Source organism: Bos grunniens, chromosome 6 (assembly GCF_055505025.1).
Source record: "Bos grunniens cultivar Pamir isolate PY7600 chromosome 6, Bosgru_T2T1.0, whole genome shotgun sequence".
In the NCBI taxonomy this organism is placed as follows: domain Eukaryota; kingdom Metazoa; phylum Chordata; class Mammalia; order Artiodactyla; family Bovidae; genus Bos; species Bos grunniens.
Window position 1 is genome coordinate 46,989,778 of NC_141170.1, and position 23,416 is coordinate 47,013,193.

Here is a 23,416-nt window from a genome sequence, read left to right on the forward strand (position 1 = left end):
TACTTCATAGGAATAAAATGAAATTTCATAAATGTTTCCAATAATGTGTAGCATGTAAATATACAATAATGGCTCTAAATTTTACCTCTACACATGTCTTCAGATATTTCATAGATACTAATTCGCTGGTGCTTATTTCCTGCTTACTCTTTTCTAGAGGAGTAGAACTAGATCTGTCTCACTTCCTCTAGTATATGTCCTTTAAAATGTCAAACAAGCAATTTCACCATATTTAAATTCTCCCCAAACCATCTCTCCACCCAAACTAATATCTCATGTTATATTACATGGTAACTTGGAAATTCTTTTCGATTTTTCTTTTGCTTCCTCACTCCAAGTCTGATTTACTTAGAATTGCTAGTTCTGCCTATTAATCCTCAGACCCACACTGCTGTGTTAACACTGCCACTGCTGTGGATTTTTAGCCTAGGATATTGCAGTTGCCTCCTAAATGGTCATCTGGCCTCCAGTCTTGTTTGGCATACAGTAAGTTTTCAGTAGCTTTTGTTAAATGAATTGTTTTACCAAGCATTGATTCTTTCATTACTCAGTTGCTGGAATGGTCTTACTAATAATCAGTTCTGTTCATGGCATTTCTTTGCTTAAAACCTTTCAGTACCTTTCACTGTTTAATAACTTTCACTAAAACTAAAATCCTTTTGTGTAGTATAAATACTTAATGATTTTTTTTCTGAATACTTATTATTCTGAACTGCCCACCACGCACACCCCCAACTCCAGCATACTTGGGCACAGAAATCCTGTATTCTAGCCACGTTAGCCATGCTGAGCTACTTGTGATAGGTTTTCATCTTTGTACAAGTTTCCTGTGTCTGGAATGGTCTTCTCACACACCACTACCCTGCCTTTCTCACTCAGTCTTCATCTTTAGCACACTTAGGAGTTTCCATAGGATTTAGGTGAATTTCTTGAAAGGGGTTATCTTTGTCCAGTATTCCTAGCCCTTGTTAGTACAGTCTCTATCATTCTAACAAAGAGTTTAGTGTTTGGTGAGGGGGTCAGTTAATTTCTATTACATTTCTTAAGAGGTTTTTTTTTTTTTTTTTTTTGGTATTTCTTCCCAGTACTAATATGGAATAAATGCTACTTCTTTACTGAAAAAAATTAAATTAATAGAATTATCCTCTGACCTTTTGGGAAAGTAGTATACTTTGTTTAAACAAAAACTGAATTCTAAAGTCTGACTTCACAAAAGCATATAGTTAGAAGTGTTACAGAATGATTAGTTGCTCTGTAAATAATTGTATTTATTTTACAAGTTCTTAGTGCAGCAAAAATTTGCTCCTGGTTACTACTTCACATAGAACAGTGGGAATTATTCATTTAGCACATATATTTTGAGCACTTACTGTTTGTTAGGTGTTATGCTTAAAAGTGCTTAGATGAAAAAATTTGGGCTCTGCTATTAAGCCCACAGCCCAGTGAAGAGATAGATATGCAGGCAAGTAGTTACAGCTCTGTATTGGAGGCTGGGATAGAGGAGTAAAGAGGAAGAATGTGTGGGTAAGCCTGAGGGTAGAGAGATTTTCATCTTTAGATTTCTGTTTATAATTTAAAGCTTACAGGAGATGGATAACTTTCTCCTATTCAGTAATTTTTAATAATTTGTATTTATATTTTATATGTACTTTCACAAACTATCTCAGTAATAATAATAGCCTTGTAAGGGAAACACAAATTCTTGATAAATATTAGATTCAGTAAAACTTGAGATTTGAACGTAATTTGTCTTAAAAACAGATATGCGAAGTGCTTAATATGTAAAAGTTTCTTTTAGTGGTTAAGCCAAGAATTAAAATTACTGTCCTAATTAACTATATTAGAAACCTAGAATATGAACATTCATTACCATTTGTAGTCACAGAAGTACGTGATCTGTGGTCCTGTCCATATTGAGCATTGTATTAAACTATTTGTGTAGTTAAATGGATTGTTTGAAAGCTGCTTATGTAATTTTTTATTCCATCAGAGTATCTAGAAACAAATCTGAAAAGAAACGTAGAGATCAGTTTAATGTTCTCATTAAAGAACTGGGATCCATGCTTCCTGGTAATGCTAGAAAGATGGACAAATCTACTGTTCTACAGAAGAGCATCGATTTTTTACGAAAACATAAAGGTACATTTTTAACTTTGTAAAATGGATTTAAAAAAAAAAATAACAGACTCTCTCTTAAAGCATAATGCGATAGAATCTTGGCAGTGATGATTGAGACTGGGTGCTTCCTAACCTTTTTTCAAGAGAAAGAAACAATTGCCTTTTAATGATTCCCTGGTATGTTCTTTCTTTCATTCAACAAACATTTATTTAGTGCCTACTATATCCATGGTTTCCCTGATGGTTCAGACGGTAAAGAATCTCCCCGCAATGCGGGAGACCTGGGTTCAGTTCCTGGGTTGGGAAGATCCCCTGGAGGAGGGCATGGTGACCCGCTCCAGTATTCTTGCCTGGAGAATCCCCGTGGACAGAGGAGCCTGGTGGGCTACAGTCCATGAGGTCACACAGAGTCGGACATGACTGAGCAACTAACACATGTAGCCTAGATTCTTGTGGTGCAGGGTAATAGTTCTGACCCTCAAGTAACTCAAACCAAGGGAGACAAATAATATATAAATAGCTAATTACAATGCAAGTAATTAATGTGAGTGGTGCTTGTAAAGAATATTTATGTGAGAATACAGAGGAAAGAATGTGTCAGAGAAGTCATAAAACCAGTTGATTTTTCAACTGAGTCTTCCTTTTATCTTAAGGAAAACAGCATTTCACATGGAGGGAGTAGCATATGTAAAACCAGAGAAGCAAGGAGAGGTCAGTTTAACTGGAGCATAGAATTGAGTTGGAAAGTTAGGAGTGTATTTGGAAGAGAATCGAGTCAGATCATGAGATATGTAATTTAAACAGATTACTTCAATGACTAGGAAATAAACATGGTTTTAAAGTGATTATTTGTTAAAATCACTTTGAGTAAATATGTCATGGAAAGGAAATTTTAGAGAATAGTAAGTATTTTGGTACTTAACAGATGCTACTTAATAGAAAATAGGTGAAAAACTTGTAGAAGGACATTTCCTTTTTCAGATGCAAATAAACTACAGAACTTCTCAAAAGAGAATTTGTAACTAGTGCTTTTGTTTCTCAATAGCTCACTCTGTAATATATTACTAGCCTGGTTTATGCTTCACCACTGTTTAAAATTATTTTTATTAATACCATGACCCCCACCCTCTCTGCTGCCAATAAAGCAGTAGCTCTTTCTTGAACCTCATCCTCTTCTGCATCTCTGAAGCACTGGAAATTTTTACCTGCCCTCCACTGGCTTGCTTTTTCCTTGTTCTGAGATACACTGGACTTCTTCATTCACCTCCCTCTCCCAACCGAGCTAACTTCTTTCCTTTCTGCCCTCTGAACATGACATTTCTCTAGGTCTTATTTTGTGTTCATGCTTTCTCCATGCTCTTACCCTTGGTTTTGCCTCTCTGTTAAACTACTAAGTCTGTATTTTTAGATGCAGACTTTACAGTTTTTCATTTCCAGGTAACTTCTGGATCTTTGGTTTTAAATGTTCTCAGGCTCAACACATCTAAAATTGAATTCATTTTCATTTTGTCAAGTCATCTCTTTCTTTCAGTTTTCCATTTTCACACCACAATCCTTTCACTCCCCTGGGACTCAAACCTGAGAAGAGTTTTGCATTTTTTCATCTTCTTTAGTGTACAGTATCACAGTTGCCAAATTTTGTTGATTCTTCTGGTAATGTGTCAGAATTGCTGGTTAACAAAATTTACTGCCTACGGTATCATTACATTTTATCTCTACAAATGGTATTCTCACTAATTTCTTTGTCCCTTGTTAGTGTACTCATTCCTTAGACATTGTAGCAGTTCAGTAAATGATTGTTGAATGAAATGAAATGATATGCATGCATAATTATTTCCCCTTGACAATCGAGGATTAATTTTGGCATTTAGATTTTTTTTAAAGTTGGGCTTATGGTTCTCACAAAATTAAAATTTACCTGAAATTGAAAGGTAATTCTTACATACTTATTACTCTAAAAATTAACCTGGGTTTAGCTAAACTTGATGGAATTTGTTTATGGATTTAAGTCCTTTTTTCTGAATGTATATAATTGATGTGAATTTGAAAAGCATGTATAGTCCACAGAATTAGTAGCTGTAATTGTTCATATCTAATACAGACATTTCCAATATGCCAGATTTGGGGTGCCAGTTTTTTATGCTGTGTTTATATATCTGGTAATAGAGAAATCAAAACAACTTAGTCCATATTTTCCACTGTAAGACAGAGTATATTTTGTAGAGTAAAATCTATGATATGTATTTTAATTTTACTTGGTTGTTTTAATATGTCTGCATTTAAATATGGAAAAATATTGCCTAAGTACAGATTTCATCATTTATGAATAGCTTTTTATAACAATCCATTAGAAATATGTTGCAAAATAAACTGTAATAATTGTGTTAAAATACGTGCTGAAAGCTAGGGAATCTCCAACTTTTGACCAGCATCCTGCCACTAAGAAAACATGCCAGAGACACAGAGCAGAATCTCTCTGGGTTTATTACTATAAAGTTTTTGCCTAGAATTTTAATTTAGTCTCTTTGATTAAGAATAGAACACCTTAGACTGGGAAGAATCTTTGCCTGGCAATAGGCAGGCCTAAAATAATTTTTTTTTAAAAGCTGACTGATCTTGGCTCCTTTTCCTCCAGGTTTATGTCCTTAGGTCTCTTCTAGGTACTACTGTTTGAAAGGCAAAGAAAGGGGAAAGAATATATTTCTAATGCTTGATCTAGTCTGCTTATTCTGATTCTTATTTGATCATTGTGTAAAGCAGGAAGTAATCTCAGGCCAGTCAGGAGCAAAGGTTCTCAAAGCTCCCCAGAGAAAATTCAGAGACTGGCATTTTCAAGAGACTAGTCTTAAAGTTATCCAAATTATTCAAGCAGATGACCTGATACATTAGCTCAATATTTCATCATACCAAAATTTGGACCTCCTGATACCTACCTAGACCAGTAAATGTTATTGACTATGGCTCTCCTCTTTAATTAGTGCCACTAATGTGTCAATCTGTTTACAGAAATCACTGCACAGTCAGACGCTAGTGAAATTCGACAGGACTGGAAACCTACATTCCTTAGTAATGAAGAGTTTACACAATTAATGCTAGAGGTATGTCCAGATTAATATTTGAAAAGTTTTATATTCTTAAGAAATCACAGGGGTTACCAATTCTAGTATAGGTTTAACAATATTAGTTTAATACTGAAAAATCTTAATTCAGTGTAAGTCAACCAGCTATTCATTTAAAATTAACTGATGTAAGTATTGTAATAAAATAGTACTATATGTGGTAAAATAATGCCAAATCTTTGTGCTTTCAATATCATCTGAATTTTTGAGAGGCTTAATAAGTCAGAAACCTATACCAAGTTCTCTACCTGAACAACACTAACATTTAAATGAAAAATAAAATATATTATTCATCACATAGTAAATATTATGAAATGTATTTTACTGGACAGTAGGATTTTTTTCCAACAAATTAAAATCCACCTAAACACAGCATAAAATGATACTAAATGAAGTATTTTGAAAATATTAAAATAATGAAATATACATTGAAAGGCAGCTCTTCTCATTTTAAATAGAAACTTCTAAAAGGTTTTCCTTCTAAAAATAGATGTTCTTCCATGACAGAATTATTTTTGAATACAGTTCAGATCATACTTGCTTAGAATTGCAAAACTTAATATGTCACACAATCAGTTATAAAATCCACAAAAATTTTGAGTCACTCATAACTATCAGTTTTACTTTTTAAACATTTCCAATTTAGATTAATAAGGATATCTTCATGCACACAGAGTTCAGTATCAGATTTCTATGAAAGCTTTTTTTTCCCTCCAAAAAACTAATAATAAATAAAGGTGGTATTATACTTGGGTGTTAACAGTTAAGGACAAGAGAAGTAGATAAGCAAAAGAAGCTAGAGACAGAAGGAGGAGAAGAAAACAATTGAAGTAGAGATTGTTAAATAATTTGCATTTCTTATTCTGTTTGTTCAGGTTTGTTATTTTAGACTTTAAGCATATATCTCTGTGGTATATGTATATGTAAGAACCATGTCTCAACTGTCTTTGAATGTTGACTAAAGTCCAAAGCAACAGTATTTTGCAAATTATTGAATTATTTTTCCGTTTTTACTAGGTAGAACAGTTAATTGCTGGATTAAGTCTTTATATATTCAGCAGAAATGTCACCATATGAAAATTTATTTGAGTGTAAATACACTTATATATACTTAAAGCCATGCTTAACATCTGAAAAAATAACTGAGCACATCTTACATACTATTACCTCAGTGAATCCTCACAGTAATCTTATGAAGATACTCTATTAGTATCCCTTTCTTACTTTCAGATGAGGAAATTGAGCAAAGGGATTATGAAATTTGCTCAAAATAAAACTAATCCTGAGCCAGGATTCACTGCAGGAAAACTAGCCTCTGACCCCTGTGGGCCTAGCCCCTGTGCCCCTGCTGCTCATGGCACTTCTTTTCAGTGAAAGTTAGCTGTGGCACAGAGCTTTTAGCTTGGTAACCAGCAGTTAGCTCTTTAAATTAGTGGACACAAGTTACAAACCAAATAATAGTTCCAGTTAATTTTTTCTTCTCTAAAAAGGAGTTTGAAATTGTCCAGAATTATCTCTTTAGATTAATACATTTATGAAAAGGTATAAACAAGTTAATGTTTGCAACCCCAAGAAGAAATCAGCTCATTTAATTGTTCTTTAAATTTTTCTTTATTTCTCAGTGCCATGATTCACTACCATCTGTGTTATCATAAATCCTTTTTAAAACCTTTTTCTTCATTTGGTTGTGTTGGGTCTTAGTTGCAGCATGTGGGATCCTCTTTGTGGTGCATGGACTGTCTAGCTGTGGCATGCAGGCTCTGGGGTGCAAGGGCTCAGGTTGTGGCTAGCAAGCTTAGTTGCTACCAGGCACATGGGATCTTACTTCCCTGACTAGGAATTGAACCTGTGTCCCCTGCACTGCACATTGGATTTTTAACGACTAGACACCAGGGAAGTCCCAGTCATAAACTCTTTACTTACCCTGTTTTATTGGTATGAAATTTTCTTTTCTTAATAATTTTTCTTCATTTATTTTTTTGACTTTTTGCCACACTGAGCGGCATGCAGAATCTTATTTCTCTAACCAGGGATCGAACCCACACCCCCTGCAGTGGAAGTGCAGAATCCTAACTGCTAGAAAAGTCCCCCAAAATTTTCTTATAAATTCATAAATTAATGTATTATCTATATTTAAGGAACTTAGGAAGGTAAATTACCTATTCAATAAAAAGCTAAATTGAAAAGAATTGTCTTCAAATTTTTCTTTACAGTGAACAGATTTTAACTTAATTGCGAAGACACATGTAGTACATATGTAGTATTAAAAATAACTAAATCAAAGAGTCGAGATTATAATCTTATATAACAGAATATTTAAACATGTTAATTTTGAAACTGTAAATTAGTTTTCTCATGATTATCCTCACAGCTTTTGAAATTACATTCCTGAAAAATACTACATTTACTAACCTTTAATATGTCAAACATACTTTTGATTTTTAGTGAATATTTGTAACTGCTAAGTAGGCATTTTAATGTTCATATGCCAAGATTGAAGGCTATGTATAATTGTGTGTATTGTAACCTGGGTTCAGCTAACCTAGTTGTGTTATTGTTGGCTTATCATGTTGATCAGATTACAGTTAGGCAATCTGGATGCCCTTTTCAGCATAATTTCAGATGTAGGTTTTGTCTAGGAATGTTAGAGCTGCTAGCAGAAGAGCTGGGGTCATTCAGCTCAAACTCTTCATTTTATGGATGATGCCTGGAGAGATTGTAGCTTGTCCAGTCAGCTAATTAATCAAAGAACTGAGACTAAGATCTTAAAATTCACTTATACCTTGTGTGTTGGCTGTCTCTCTTCATTCTTCCATTGCCACCCATCCCTCTCCCTCTTGTTTCTGATGCTTAAGGAATATTCCTTGCTACCCTTGTTGGGAATGTTGAGGTTAACCAAGGAAGTAAGGGCAATTTAGCCTTACTAGACCTCTGTGCCAAGTTATCTCTGTATGGAGTCATATCCTGGTACAGAGTTCTTTCCTCTTGACAGCTGGCAGCTCTCCCCCGTACTCTACAAGGGAAGGGCCAGGGCCCTGCCTGCCTCATCTCAAGGAGGTTCTGTCCTCTTCCTTGGGACTTCCATCCCCTCTTGCCAGATTAAGTACTCACTAAGTAAACAATCAAGATGTATACAGGCCTCTTGATATGTGCGAAGTAGATGTAAAGTAGATGTCAAATAGGAAGATGAGTTTTAACTAATGAGCCTTTTCCCTCCTATCATACAACGTGGACAAGGGATAACCTTCACAGTCTTCAGTCTTGGGATAAGGACGTCCTTCTGTCTTGTTCCGCATCTCTTGAGTCTTCCTCCTCAAAGCCCCTCCCATTTTTGGTGTACGTACCTACCTGCTTGGCAAATTACATCCTGCCATTCAAAAGAAATTTGAACTCTGGATCCTTTCTTGTGTTAAGACTTGGTGCAGTGCTGATGCAGGCCTTTCTCTGCTGAATCTTTACCCGCTTCAGAAGAGAAAGGGGCAGGCTCTGCTTCTGGGAGTGGGATCAGGTCATTAAGAGTTCTGGTTTTAGTTTATTCACTTCACAGAAGAGAGCTGCATCCTAATTCCTAGTAGATCTCCCAGGAACAAGTAGAGTAGAGATCATTGTAGAGATCATCACAGTAATTTGCTTTCAAAGATGACACAGTCTAGCTTCACATGAGAAAAGCATGTTCTTAACATCATTTTGACCCTTTTCCTTAGGAAACAATATTGGCGTAATTGTACTAAAGAGTTTTTGTGAAAATTTCATGCATTTGCTTAAATTATAAGGTTTCATCCCTTCCCCTTACATTAGCAAAGAATAAGTTTGTCTGAGCCATTTTGGATGGCAGGTATCTGCTCAAATTCTCCCTCAATAAAAGGGGAGGTGGGGGATGCCTTTTTCCATACAGTCACCATATACCTCAACAGTTACTAGAATTAGAGGGAGGTTGCTCTAACTCTCAGATACATGAGTAACATACAAGTATTTCTTATTTGCCATGTGCCACACATATGTCAGGTGCTGCAGATATACAATATTGCAGATACAATATAGTTCTTACCAGAATTGTATCCTTTGAGAGAGAGCCCTGTACTTACACAAGAAATTCAGATTTAGTGTGATAACTATTTGATAGAAGAGGAACTCCTCTGATGATATACTTTATCTGCTGTATATCTTTAGTATCTTTTCATTTTTAAGTTACTTTTTTTGTTTATGGCTTCTCTGGGTCTTGGTTGCTGCGTGCTGGCTTGCTCTAGTTGCAGCGAGTAGGGGCTGTGCTCTCGTTGCAGTGTGGCTTCTCATTGCCATGGCCTGTCTTGTGGAGTGTGGGCTGTAGGCATGTGGGCTCAGTAGTTGTAACTCATGGGCTTAGTTACCTCATGGCATGTGGATCTTCCTCACCCAGAAATCAAACCCATGTCCCCTGCCTTGGCAGGAGAATTCTCAGACACTGGACCACCAGGGAAGTCTTCAACATTTTTTCCATTGGATCTTCTTTTCCTCAGCCTGAAAATATATTTCAGTTGCTTTTTCTAAAAATATGACTTCCCTTGATACTTGTCCTCTCAAAATGTGTCCTTTCATGAACTTGAACAAAGTGTTTTATAATAGCCTTCTGATGATCCACCCATCTCTAAACTCATTGTAGTATGAGTCTCCTTCCTGTTGACATAACTCTTGAAAGTCAGCAAAATTCAGTCCTCATTTTTTTATTCCTTGTCTTGTTTGATCCCATTTTTTACTGAACCATCCGTTTTCCTCCTCACTCACTTTGTCATGCTTTTTCCCATTGACTTCATCAACATCAGTGTATTCTGTCCTGTCTTTGTCATTTTCTCTGGCACTTTCGCTCCTCCTCATCTCTGTACATAGATAATACCCCAAACATTTGTCTTTGGCATCCTTTTCGTTTTTGCAGATCTCATTTCTTCAGCTTCCACTTTGGTGCCTAGGATTCTCAGATGAAAAACTTTGTGAGACATGAGTAGAGTATTGCTTTTTGTTAAGTATTGTCCCCCTGTGCTGACTCCTGTCCTGAACTCTTAACATCACATTTCCTAATGCTTGCCTAAGTCCTTTCTTCTGTTTTTACTGCTACTAATTTCATTTGGATTCTCCTTAACTTCTCTGATTATTCCAAAGGCCACTGAAATTTTCCTCTTAATTCACTTTTTCCTCAAAATCCATTTTACACTTTGCTTCCAGACTGCTCTTAAGCAAAGTTCATATGTCTTGCCCTGATATTCAAAGCCTTGCATGATCTGACCTCACTCTATTTTTTCAGCTTATTCCCTTTCAGTTTATTCCCCACGTATCTCCCTGTGCTTCAGTCATACACTTCTGTTAAGATTATATATGTTATGGTGATAATCTGTTCTTTTGTTGGCCAAAGACATATTGTTGATGGCATCTGTGCTTTGGAAATATTAACATCTTTAAATAAGACCATCGTTGTATAATAACATGATAAAGGTAGAAGAACATTAAGTCTCTATCGTTTAGAAACTTGCCATTCAGTAATGGTCATAGAGTGATATTTTTCTTCCAGAAGCATCTTAAAATGCACAAAGATAGATACTAAGGTATTGTAAAGGGGAAAAGCTAGTATTTTGACAGTGCCCTAGAAATTTCCAGTTCTTTGTAATTTATCTTAGATTTTTATGTCTGTCCTGTGAAATACTTTTTTCTTTTCATTTAACTGACCATTGTGTTTAATTTCAGGCTCTTGATGGTTTTTTTTTAGCAATCATGACAGATGGAAGCATAATATATGTGTCTGAGAGTGTAACTTCATTGCTTGAACATTTACCGGTAAGTATAAAAATCCTGTGATCTCCCACTTTTTAAAAAATATTGTTTCATTAATGTATTTATTTTTGGAGGATAATTGATTTACAGTATTGTGATGGTTTCTGCTATACATCAACATGAATCAGCCATCAGATCAGATCAGTTGCTCAGTCGTGTCCGACTCTCTGCGACCCCATGAATCACAGCACGCCAGGCCTCCCTGTCCATCACCAACTCCCGGAGTTCACTCAGACTCACGTCCGTCGAGTCAGTGATGCCATCCAACCATCTCATCCTCTGTCGTCCCCTTCTCCTCCTGCCCCCAATCCCTCCCAGCATCAGAGTCTTTTCCAGTGAGTCAACTCTTCGCATGAGGTGGCCAAAGTACTGGAGTTTCAGCTTGAGCATCATTCCTTCCAAAGAAATCCCAGGGCTGATCTCCTTCAGAATGGACTGGTTGGATCTCCTTGCAGTCCAAGGGACTCTCAAGAGTCTTCTCCGACACCACAGTTCAAAAGCATCAATTCTTCGGCGCTCAGCCTTCTTCACAGTCCACCTCTCACATCCATGCATGACCACAGGAAAAACCATAGCCTTGACTAGACGAACCTTTGTTGGCAAAATAATGTCTCTGCTTTTGAATATGCTATCTAGGTTGGTCATAACTTTCCTTCTAAGGAGTAAGCGTATTTTAATTTCATGGCTGCAGTCACCATCTGTAGTGATTTTGGAGCCCAGAAAAATAAAGTCTGACTCTCTCTCCACTGTTTCCCCATCTATTTCCCATGAAGTGGTGGGACTGCATGCCATGATCTTTGTTTTCTGAACGTTGAGCTTTAAGCCAATGTTTTCACTCTCCGCTTTCACTTTCATCAAGAGGCTTTTGAGTTCCTCTTCACTTTCTGCCATAAGGGTGGTGTCATCTGCATATCTGAGGTTATTGATATTTCTCCCGGCAATCTTGATTCCAGCTTGTGTTTCTTCCAGTCCAGCGTTTCTCATGATGTACTCTGCATGTAAGTTAAATAAACAGGGTGACAATATACAGCCTTGACGAACTCCTTTTCCTGTTTGGAACCAGTCTGTTGTTCCATGTCCAGTTCTAACTGGTGCTTCCTGACCTGCATACAAATTTCTCAAGAGACAGATCAGGTGGTCTGGTATTCCCATTTCTTTCAGAATTGTCCACAGTTTATTGTGATCCACACAGTCAAAGGCTTTGGCATAGTCAATAAAGCAGAAATAGATGTTTTTCTGGAACTCTCTTGCTTTTTCTATGATCCAGCAGATGTTGGCAATTTGATCCCTGGTTCCTCTGCCTTTTCTAAAACCAGCTTGAACATCAGGAAGTTCACGGTTCACATATTGCTGAAGCCTGGCTTGGAGAATTTTGAGCATTAGGTATACATATGTCCCCTCCCTCTTGAACCTCCCTCCTACCTCCCACCCCATCTTTCTCACTTAATGCCTATTTTTAAATATTCTAAAACCTTAAGAAGTGAAGCCCCAGAACACTGTTGAACAATGATCAGAGTGGGGATGAGACCTCTAAGCATGTCTTCGTTTTAGTATGGCTGTATTTTTTCAGGTCAGTCATGACTCTTCATCTGTAGTAACTAAATATTCAACTCCTACTTTCACCTCTATTCTTCCTGTCTTCTTTATTCTAATGCTGAGTTTTCACTATTAACGTTAATCAGTGTGGTGGTGATGTCACTTATTCATTGAAAATATCTTGGGAATAACTAAATTTCTACTGAGATATTTGTTGCAGCTAAATAATAATTTTCTCAAAAGAATGACTTAGAAGAACATGCTGAAAATAATAGATACAGAACTTCTGTGCTCTGTGGCTTGAGTTGATAATATTTTAATTCCCATATTCCATTTGTTCTTAATATGAGCAGAAAAGAATTATATGTAAATTTTGATTAGAATGGTGAGTATCTGAATTATGTCTTTGCTGTTTTACTTAACATATATTTATTGAACATCTATACTACCAGATACTATGCTAGGTGCTGTGCTCCAGTTCACAGTTTTTATGAATTTGAAGTTTTTGTTGAATATGTAATATTCTCATCTAAGGTGATGTTACACAAAAATGGGTTTGCCTCTTGGTGGATGTCTCAAGCCATTGCTGCTGCTGCTAAGTGGCTTCAGTCATGTCCAACTCTGTGCGACCCCACAGACGGCAGCCCACCAGGCTCCCCCGTCCCTGGGATTCTCCAGGCAAGAACACTGGAGTGGGTTGCCATTTCCTTCTCCAATGCATGAAAGTGAAAAGGGAAAGTAAAGTCACTCAGTTGTGTCTGACTCTTCGTGACCCCATGGACTGCAGCCTACCAGGCTCCTCCGTCCATGGGAGTTTCCAGGCAAGAGTACTGGAGTGGGGTGCCATTGCCTTCTCCGTCAAGCCATTAGACACAGCCAAGCCAAAGATTAGGAGAAGGAAGGATTTATTATTACTTGCAGCAAGTAAGAACACCAAAGATACTTTGGGAAATATCTTTCCCAAAGCAGTATCTCTCCGAACAGCAAAATTAGGGAGTTTTTAAGCTAAGAATACATGTATATTCATGAAGGGACCTGAGTGGAGGAGAATTCAGTATAAAAGTAGGGCAAAGGTCAACAGCATCTAAGCTTTACTTGATTGAAGTGAGAAAGGGTCAACTTCATCATCATATTCTCCACTTAGCAGAGGGCCTTGGTTTCCTATAGAACTCGGGCATATTTTATATATATCCTTTGAGGAGGAACTGGAACTCTGCTTTCACTGCACTGTTGTTTTCCTGCCCTTTCTCTGTTCCTGTATTCCTTTGTTCCCTTAAGATCATTCATTACTAATATTCCTTCAAGGGCAAGCATTGTGGCCAGGCTTAGATTACAAAATGGCTCCTCTTATGTCAAGAAAGCTATTTCTTCTCTTCTCTGGGAACCCCCTAATTTATTGGCTTAAATGGGGTTTGGATGTAATTATTTTGAAGTTACTTATATATTACTCTTAAAATACCATCTCTTGAAAATGTGTAACGGTACAAAGTCATCTATTCTGTAAAGATTTCTTTAAAGAGATGTTGAAAAGCAGTATCTCCTTCCCTCTGATTACGCTGCTGTTTTGTACTTTATGAAGAGAATTTACTCTGTACTTAAAAGGCCAGATTCTATAAGGGAACTTTGTTTCTGAAAGCCAGGCAGTAAATAATTTGCTGATTTCTGTGTCACACAGAAAATGACTTGGCTTTACTGCTTCTCTGGGAGCAGACCAAAGGACAGACTGATAACTGAATTTTTCTGGACAATTGTTTCCTTTAGAAAAAATTTGCATAGTAAGAAAAGCCAGGGGAAGAAATCCTTTGTAGGATTATGATATGACTAAGATAAGATTGAATAATAAATAAAACAAAAGAATGACTATAACAAAACAGAAGCAGACTCACAGGTAAAGAAAAACTAGCGGTTATCAGTGTGGAAGGGGATGGGAGAGGGGTGTGATGGGGGAGGGGATTACCCATGCAAGGTATAAAAGCCAAGCAACAGGAATATATTGTCTAGCACAGGGAAATATAGCCATTATTTTGCAATAACTTTAAGTGAAGTGTAATCTATTAAAACAATTGATTCATTAATGTTGTACACCTAAAACTAATAATACTATAAATCAACTGTAATAAGGTTGAGTAATTTGAATAAACGTATAATTATAGGCTTTTAAACCTATAAACAATTTTATTGGATTTTCTTTCAGTTATGTATTTTTAAAAACTATATAATCTTTAGTCATAATCAGGGTGTAATTTGCAGTGTGGTCAGACTTTTAGAATGCCTGCTTCTTGGGCACTTTTCCTGGACTTCACTGAGAATTAGATGCCTTTTCTCTCTGTTCTCATGTTACCTTATACCTGCTGCCACCATGACACTTACAGTGAATTGTAATTTTCTGTTTATTTGGATAATAATGGTAAGCTTTCTAAGTGCAGGGACTTTATCTCTGTATCCACATATGCTGGCTAATTTCTTAGTGAGGCACTTAGTAATTATTGATTGAGTATAAGAAAGTGAGTAGATTATTTGAAAAAGATGTTTTAAAGATTCCTTCCTAATGCCACACTGGATCTTTAGTAAGGGAATATTTCATGGCATATTGAAATAACAAACGTGTGCAACAGACCTAGTTAGGACCCAGCTGTTAAATAATTAACATACTCCCCTCAATGAAAAGCTTTATGACCTTCTCATTGCCTTCTGGATTAAAAAAAAAAAGTTAATTTTGGAGCTATTTTTACATTTATAGAAAAATTAAGAAGATAGTACAGAGTTCCCATATGTGCCTACCCAGCTTCCTCTGTTAGTAACATCTTCTGGGTGTTTTTAACCATTGGTGTCACCCAAAGCATGTATAGAGACCGGTAGGTGAGTTTTGGGGCAGAAGAGATTGCTGCTGATAAAGCAGACCCATTTCATTGCATACGGAGTTAATAGTATCCTTTAGTAAAACAGGGTTTTTTTGATTCTTTTTTTTTTTTAACTGCTCTCCAGTTACGATGGATACTTTTCCTCACATCACTTACATTGCTATATTGTATTGTTTATTTGGCTGAGCTGGGTCTTAGTTGTAGCACCTAGGATCTTTCTTGTGGTATGCAGGATTTTTTTTAGTTGTGGCATGTGGGATCTAGTTCTCCGACCAGGGATCGAACCCAGGCCCCCTGCATTGGGAGTGTAGATTCCTAGCCACTGAACCACCAAGGAAGTCCCCAGAGGATGTTTTAATATAATGAAATAAAACTTGTTTAGGATCAAACCCAACAAGGAAAAAAAAAGTGATTTTTCTCTTTTGGCCTGCCATTAATAATTAAACTGTAACAGATGCTAAGCAAAAGATTTAAAACAGTGGTGTCCCTTTCTTTCTGTTTTAACATACATAACCATTTTATCTGAAATATATTCTTGACTCTTGTCCGGAGGGGAAGAAACATTAGAAAATCTCTATAAAGCTTTAGTGTTTATAATTCAGTTCTGTTGAGAAGTTAAAATTTGCCATCTTAATCAGTGGTCAGTATGACTTAACAGTTTTTAATTAAAATTTTAAATCTAGCTGTAAAATTGCATGTCTGATTCTATAGGTCTTGGAAAAAATTTTTTCTTAATTTTGTCATGTCATACTTATGAAACTAATTTAGGTAAATTTTAACCTATTTGTGGCTACTAATCGGGAAAGGAAATTATGGATTTTTTTTTTTTCGTTCCTGAAGTGGTTTTCTACAACAAAATGATAGGGTTGTACCACCTCCAGGGCAGAAGGGAGTTTAGACATTTTTCGCCCAGCCCCTTTGTGTTTATTAAAAACATATATGAACCCCAGAGAATTGTTCAGTTATTTAGTGGGAATGCCAAGACATAAAGTCTGTCTACTGGGAACTTAAAATTGGTAAAGTTTTACAATTCAAAATTGCTTTCCTCCCACTTGCTTAAATGTGTTCCTGAGAAGAAAGTATATTAAATTTGTTACCATGTAATACAGGGAGGAAGATTAACCATTTTACATAGCCTGACAGAGTCCAGGAATAACACTGCTATTATTAAGATATTGTATGAGCTTTTCATTATCTATTTTTCTTGAAAATTTTGAAATATAAACACAAGTGTGTATTAAGAAAGTCAGTACAATGTTTGGTGTAAATGCAGTATACAGAAATAAAAATCTAGAATTTTTAAAGTAGTTATATGATTATTTGGACTTCCCTATTTGCAAATAAATATTTTTAATAAGAAAACAAATATTTGAAATAAGTAAATAAAGCCTATCAAAAGGGCCAGAATCTTTGTTCCTTATGCTCTGTCCATAGCCCTTCAGGCACTCTTACCCTTGAATCTATTCATCACTTCCATGGTATAATCATAAGGGATTTATTTGATTTAGGTCATATCTGAATGTCCTACCTTCTTCAGTTTATGCCTGAGTTTTGCAAAAAGGAGCTCATGATCTGTGCCACAGTCAGCTCCAGGTCTTGTTTTTGCTGACTGTATAGAACTTCTCCATCTTGGATGCAAAGAACATAATCAGTGTGATTTTGGTATTGATTATCTGGTGATATCCATGTGTAGAGTTGTTGGAAAAGGTTGTTTGCTTTGACTAGCACATTCTCTTGACAAAACTCTGTTAGCCTTTGCCCTGCTTCATTTTGTACTACTCCAAAGGCCAAACTTCCCTGTTACTCCAGTTATCTCTTGACTTCTACTTTTGCATTTTAATCCTCTATGATGAAAAGGACATCTTTTTCTGGTGTTAGTTCTAGAAGGTGTTGTAGGTCTTCATAGAATTGGTCAACTTCAGCTTCTTTGGCACCAGTGATTGGAGCATATTACTGTGATGTTGAATGGTTTGCCTTGGAAATGAACCAAGATCATTCTGTTGGTTTTGAGGTTGTACCCAAGTACTGCATTTTGGACCCTTTTGTTGACTATGAGGGCTACTCCATTTCTTCTAAGGGATTTTTGCCCAGAGTAGTAGATATAATGGTTATTTGAATTAAATTCACCCATTTCCATCTGTTTTAGTTCACTGATTGCTAAGATGTCGTTGTTCACTCTTGCCATCTCCTGCTTGATCACTTCCAATTTACCTTGATTCCTGGACCTAACATTCCAAGTTCCTATTATTAATAGCAGCAGTACTGTTATTTACAGCTTTGGACTTTACTTTCACCACTAGACACATGCACAACTGAACATCTTTACCACTTTGACCCACTTCATTCTCTGTGGTTGTTCAGTTGCTAAGTTGTGTGCAACTTTTTGCAACCCTGTGAACAGCAGCAAGCCAGGCTTCCCTGTCCTTCACTATCTCCCAGTTTGCTCAAACTCATGTGCATTATGTTGATGATGCCATCCAGTCATTTCATACCCCCTTCTCCTCCTGCCCTCAATCTTTTCCGGCAACAGGGTCTTTTCCAGTGAGTTGGCTCTTGGCTTCAGGTGGCCAAAGTATTGAAGCTTCAGCTTCAGCATCAGTCCTTCCAGTGAATATTCAGGGTGGATTTCCTTCAGGATGGACTGGTTGGATCTCCTTGCAGTCCAAGGGACTCTCAAGAGTCTTCTCCAACACCACAGTTCAAAAGCATCAATTCTTCGGCAATTCTGTTCTATTCAAATCAATTCTATTCCAGATCCTGAAAGATGATGCTGTGGAAAGTGCTGCACTCAATATGCAATATGCACTCAATATGCAATATGCCGGCTCCCGGCAAGTATGTGCAACTGAATGCAGGGAGTTCCACAGAAGAGCAAGGAAAGATAAAAAGGGCTTCTTTAATGAACAATGAAAAGAAATAGAGGAAGACAATAGAAAGGAAAAGACTAGCGATCTCTTCAATGAAACTGGAGATACGAAGGTAACATTTCATGCAAGGATGGGCACGATAAAGGAAAGAAATGGTATGGACCTAACAGAAGCAGATGAGATTAAGAGATGTCAAGAATACACAGAAGAACTCTACAAAAAAGATCTTCATGACCCAGATAACCATGATGGTATGGTCATTCACCTAAACCTGGACATCCTGAAGTGAGAAGTCAAGTGGGCCTTAGGAAACATTACTATGAATAAAGCTAGTGGAGGTGATGGAATTCCAGCTCAGCTATTTAAAACCCTGAAAGATGGTGCTTTAAAGTGCTGCACTCAGTGTTTCAACAAATTTGGAAAACTCAGCAGTGGCCACTGGACTGGAAAAAGTCAGTTTTCATTCCAGTGTCAAAGAATGTTTAAACTGCTGTACAGTTGTGCTCATTTCACATGCTAGCAAGGCTGTGCTCAAAATCCTTCAAGTTAGGCTTCAACACTTACGTGAACCAAGAACTTCCAAGTTGGGTTTAGAAGAGTCAGAGGAACCAGAGATCAAATTGCCAACGTTTGTTGGGTCATGAAAAAAGCAAGGGAATTCCAGAAAAACGTCTAATTCTGCTTTATTGACTATGCTAAAGCCTTTGACCCTGTGGGTCACAACAAACTAAAAAATTCTTCAAGAGATGGGAGTACCAGACCACCTTACCTCTTTCCCGAGAAAACTACGCGGGTCAGGAAGCAACAGTTAGAACCAGACATGGAGCAAGGGACTGGTTCAAAATTGGGGAAGGAGTGTGAAAAAGCTGTATTCTGTCATTCTGCTTATTTAACTTCTATGTAGGGTACATCATGTAAAATGCCGAGCTGCATGAATCACAAGCTAGAATCACGATTACCAGGAGAAATATCTACAGCCTCAGATATGTACAGGATACCAATCTAATGGCAGAAAATGAAGAGGAAGTAAAGAACCTCTTGATGAGAGTGAAAGAAGAGAGAGAAAAAGCTGGCTTGAAACTCAGCATTAAAAAATTAAGATTGTGGCATCTGATTCCATCACTTCTGGGCAAATAGAAGGGGAAAAAGTGGAAGCAGGGATAGATTTTATTTGGGGGGGTTCCAAAATCACTGCGGACAATGACTGTAGCCGTGAAATAAAAGACTTGCTCCTTGGAAAAGCTATGACAAATCGAGACTGCATATTGAAAGCAGAAACATCACTTTGATGACAAAGGTCCATATATTAATAGTCAAAGCTATGGTTTTCCTAGTAGTTATATATAGATGTGAGAGTTGAACCAGGGAGGAGGCTCAGCACCAAAGAATTGATGCTTTTGAATTGAGGTGCTTGAGAAGACTCTTGAAAGTCCCTTGGACAGCAAGGAGATCAAACCAGTCAATCCTAAAGGAAATCAATCCGAATATTCATTGGAAGGACTGATGCTAAAGCTGAAGCTCCAATACTTTGACCACCTGATGTGCAGAGCTGACTCATTTGAAAAGACCCTGATGCTGGCAAAGAGTGAAGGTAAAAGGAGATGGGGGAGAGGATGAGATGGTTAGATAGCATCACCGACTCAATGGACACAAACTCTAGGAGTTAGTGGAGGAGTGAGGAGCCTGGTGTGCTGCAGTCCATGGGGTCATAAAGAGTTGGACATGAGTTAGCAACTGGACAATGAACAACAACAATGCAGTTAAAAGACATATTTTTGGAGGAAGTAATTTCAGCTGGTCTGTGAAAGACAGAAGAGTACAAACGTGGTGAGAGAGGGGAAAGATTCACTTCATGGCGTGTACCTTGAAGGCTAGAGAAAGGACTGAAGAAAGTGTATATGGCTTGTATGAGAGTGGTAAACACCCCTATCCTGCCTCTTACCATCCTCAGTGGCTCTCTGTTTTTTGTTATTGTTTGAGGTTTTTTGTTTTGAACAATCTTAAAAATATTTGAAATAGGAAATAAAAGTGAAACTACTTAGTGGAACCCTTAGTCCTGTCTTCACAGTTTCTTTTCACCTCCCTTGCCTTCCATAGTCTTGGAGCTATCACTTCATTATCCCCAGGATTTCACAGAGCAGTTTGAAATGCAGAGAAACCAAGTAGACTGGATGGGATTTGGCAGGAAATGTAGTGGTAAAAAACTCACCTGCCAATTCAGGAGACATGGGATGTGGGTTGGATCCCTGGGTCGGGAAGATTCCCTAGAGAAGGGCATGGCAACCCACTCCTGTATTCTTGCCTAGAGAATCTCATGGACAAAGGGGTCTGACAAGGCTACAGTCCATGGGGTTGCACAGAGTCAGACATGACTGAAGCAACTTAGCATGCACACATACGTGATCTCACTAAAGTTTTATCGTCCATGGTTCTTATGGACTGGTGCTGTCCTATTCGCTTTGGATTCCATAGCCATGTCACATTGTCGGCAACCTCTTGCTGGTCAGATTACTGTTGATTAAAGCCATATCTTAACATAGATTATAATGCTCAGCATGTAAGTCAGCTTTTTCGGGAAGAGGTTGTTTATCTTTTTTTTTTTTTAAACTTTACATAATTGTATTAGTTTTCCCAGAATATTGGATATAAAAGCAAAAATAAACAAATGGGACCTAATTAACCTTAAAAGCTTCTGTACATCACAGGAAACTATTAGCAAGGTGAAAAGACAGCCTTCAGAATGGGAGAAAATAATAGCAAATGAAGCAACTGACAAACAACTAATCTCAAAAATATACAAGCAACTCCTACAGCTCAACTCCAGAAAAATAAATGACCCAATCAAAAAATGGGCCAAAGAACTAAATAGACATTTCTCCAAAGAAGACATACAGATGGCTAACAAACACATGAAAAGATGCTCAACATCACTCATTATCAGAGAAATGCAAATCAAAACCACTCTGAGGTACCGTTTCACACCAGTCAGAATGGCTGCGATCCAAAAGTCTACAAATAATAAATGCTGGAGAGGGTGTGGAGAAAAGGGAACCCTCTTACGCTGTTGGTGGGAATGCAAACTAGTACAGCCACTATGGAGAACAGTGTGGAGATTCCTTAAAAAACTGGAAATAGAACTCCCTTATGATCCAGCGATCCCACTGCTGGGCATACACACTGAGGAAACCAGAAGGGAAAGAGACAGGTGTACCCCAATGTTCATCGCAGCACTGTTTATAATAGCCAGGACATGGAAGCAACCTAGATGTCCATCAGCAGATGAATGAATAAGAAAGCTGTGGTACATATACACAATGGAGTATTACTCAGCCATTAAAAAGAATACATTTGAAGCAGTTCTAATGAGGTGGATGAAACTGGAGCCTATTATACAGAGTGAAGTAAGCCAGAAGGAAAAACACCAATACAGTATACTAACGCATATATATGGAATTTAGAAAGAGGTTGTTTATCTTAAAGCATGACTTTTTGACAGTGGGATACAGGTTAGATGACTGGAAAAGATGAAATAAAGAAAGGACACATTGGGCGATTGAACTGACGTCAAAGTCAAGTCTTCTCTTCATGTAGCCTGTGGGCCGTCCTGTGGTCCTTTATTTGTAGCGTATACCCCGCTCACCAGAGATTGGTGTGTATAGTAAGGCTATATCTGGTAGCCAGAGATTCTTCTAATAAGCTTTCTTAGTCCTGTTATATTTTACATGTTCGCATGTGGTGAAACTTACAAGTTACAAAACTTTCAAAGGTCATATTGATCATGAATCTGATGATGCTCGTATCAGAGACAGTGAGATTATGGAAACTTTTTTCACCTTCTTAATCATGTCTTTTGAGTTGTACTCTGAAACTTGATATTTGTCACTGTTTACAGATAATGAGATGTCAACCATATGCTCGTCTGGTGTTTAAGAGTGATTATATATTTTTAAAATAAATTTCTCTTGAATCACTGTAATTATTTAATTTTTAAAAATTTCTTTTTTAGTCAGATCTTGTGGATCAAAGTATATTTAATTTTATCCCAGAGGGGGAACATTCAGAAGTTTATAAAATACTCTCTACCCATCTGCTGGAAAGTGATTCATTAACCCCTGAATATTTAAAATGTAAGTAGTACCTCTTAAGCGAAAAGTTAAACGGATTTGGTTGCATTATCCTTTACTTTTGTAATTTCTTGACAGAGATATGTTTAACCAAATTAATACATAGCATCATCCCAAATCCCCTGTTAGATCCTTTTTAAATATTAAAATATAATGGAATTATGACCATGTTAAAAGTCTGAACTCTGTTCCAGAATACAGTGAAATCTCATCTGTTATAATATGCCATAAAACTATTTTACAGAAAAATGGAACTCAGCAATATATTCTTATTAATGTTTATATAAAATCTTACTGTAGTAAGAGAAAATAAAGGGTTTTTATTTTCACCATCACTAACCAATTGAACACTGAAACTATGAGACAAAACATGTTTTTTATAAAATTACTTAAAGAAATTTTGTGCTCTTTTAAGCAGAATTAAACAATAATTTATTGGATATGTCTAATGCAGAGATGCAGGTTTGATTTCTGGGTTGGGAAGACCCCATGGAGAAGGAAATGACAACCCACTCCAAACCACTCCAGTGTTCTTGCCTGGGAAATCCCATGGACATAGGAGCCTAGCGTGGTACAGTCCATGGGGTCGCAAAAGAGTCGGACATGACTTGGCGAGTAAACAACAAAGCAGCAGTGTAACAGACACTTGTGCTATGTAATAGAAATGCCAAGAATAGGGAAGTGTAGTCCTGCCTTTAATAAGTATAAAATGTTGTCGTGTAATCTGACTTTTCTTCTAGATTCATTGACCAGAATATCTGGTCAATGAATATCTTGTTTTCTTTTCTTTCTTTTTTTTTTTTTCATTTTAAACTGGAAGATAATTGTTTTACAACGTTGTGTTGGTTTCTGCCACACAGCAATGTGAATCAGCCATAAGTATACATATGTCCCCTCCCTCTGGAACTTCCCTCCCACCCCTCGTTTTCTTGAATAAATTATCCTGTGTAAAGTCTGAAATCATGACAGCTCTACATTTGGCCATTAGCTAT

At 37.1% G+C, this 23,416-nt stretch overlaps 1 protein-coding gene across 35 annotated transcripts in view; it reads left to right on the forward strand.

The window, feature by feature from the left end:
- CLOCK (clock circadian regulator) overlaps nt 1-23,416 on the forward strand; it is a 111,412-nt gene that overhangs the window by 49,271 nt on the left and 38,725 nt on the right. For 23 of the 35 annotated variants that reach the window (XM_086405720.1, XM_086405713.1, XM_086405729.1 and 20 more), the window contains 4 exons: nt 1,991-2,139; nt 5,125-5,216; nt 10,950-11,039; nt 22,307-22,427. In XM_086405720.1, the coding sequence (XP_086261846.1) occupies nt 1,991-2,139; nt 5,125-5,216; nt 10,950-11,039; nt 22,307-22,427 (452 nt within the window). The remainder of the gene's footprint in view (nt 1-1,990; nt 2,140-5,124; nt 5,217-10,949; nt 11,040-22,306; nt 22,428-23,416) is intronic. The other 12 variants (XM_086405741.1, XM_086405737.1, XM_086405736.1 and 9 more) reach the window with 2 other exon arrangements.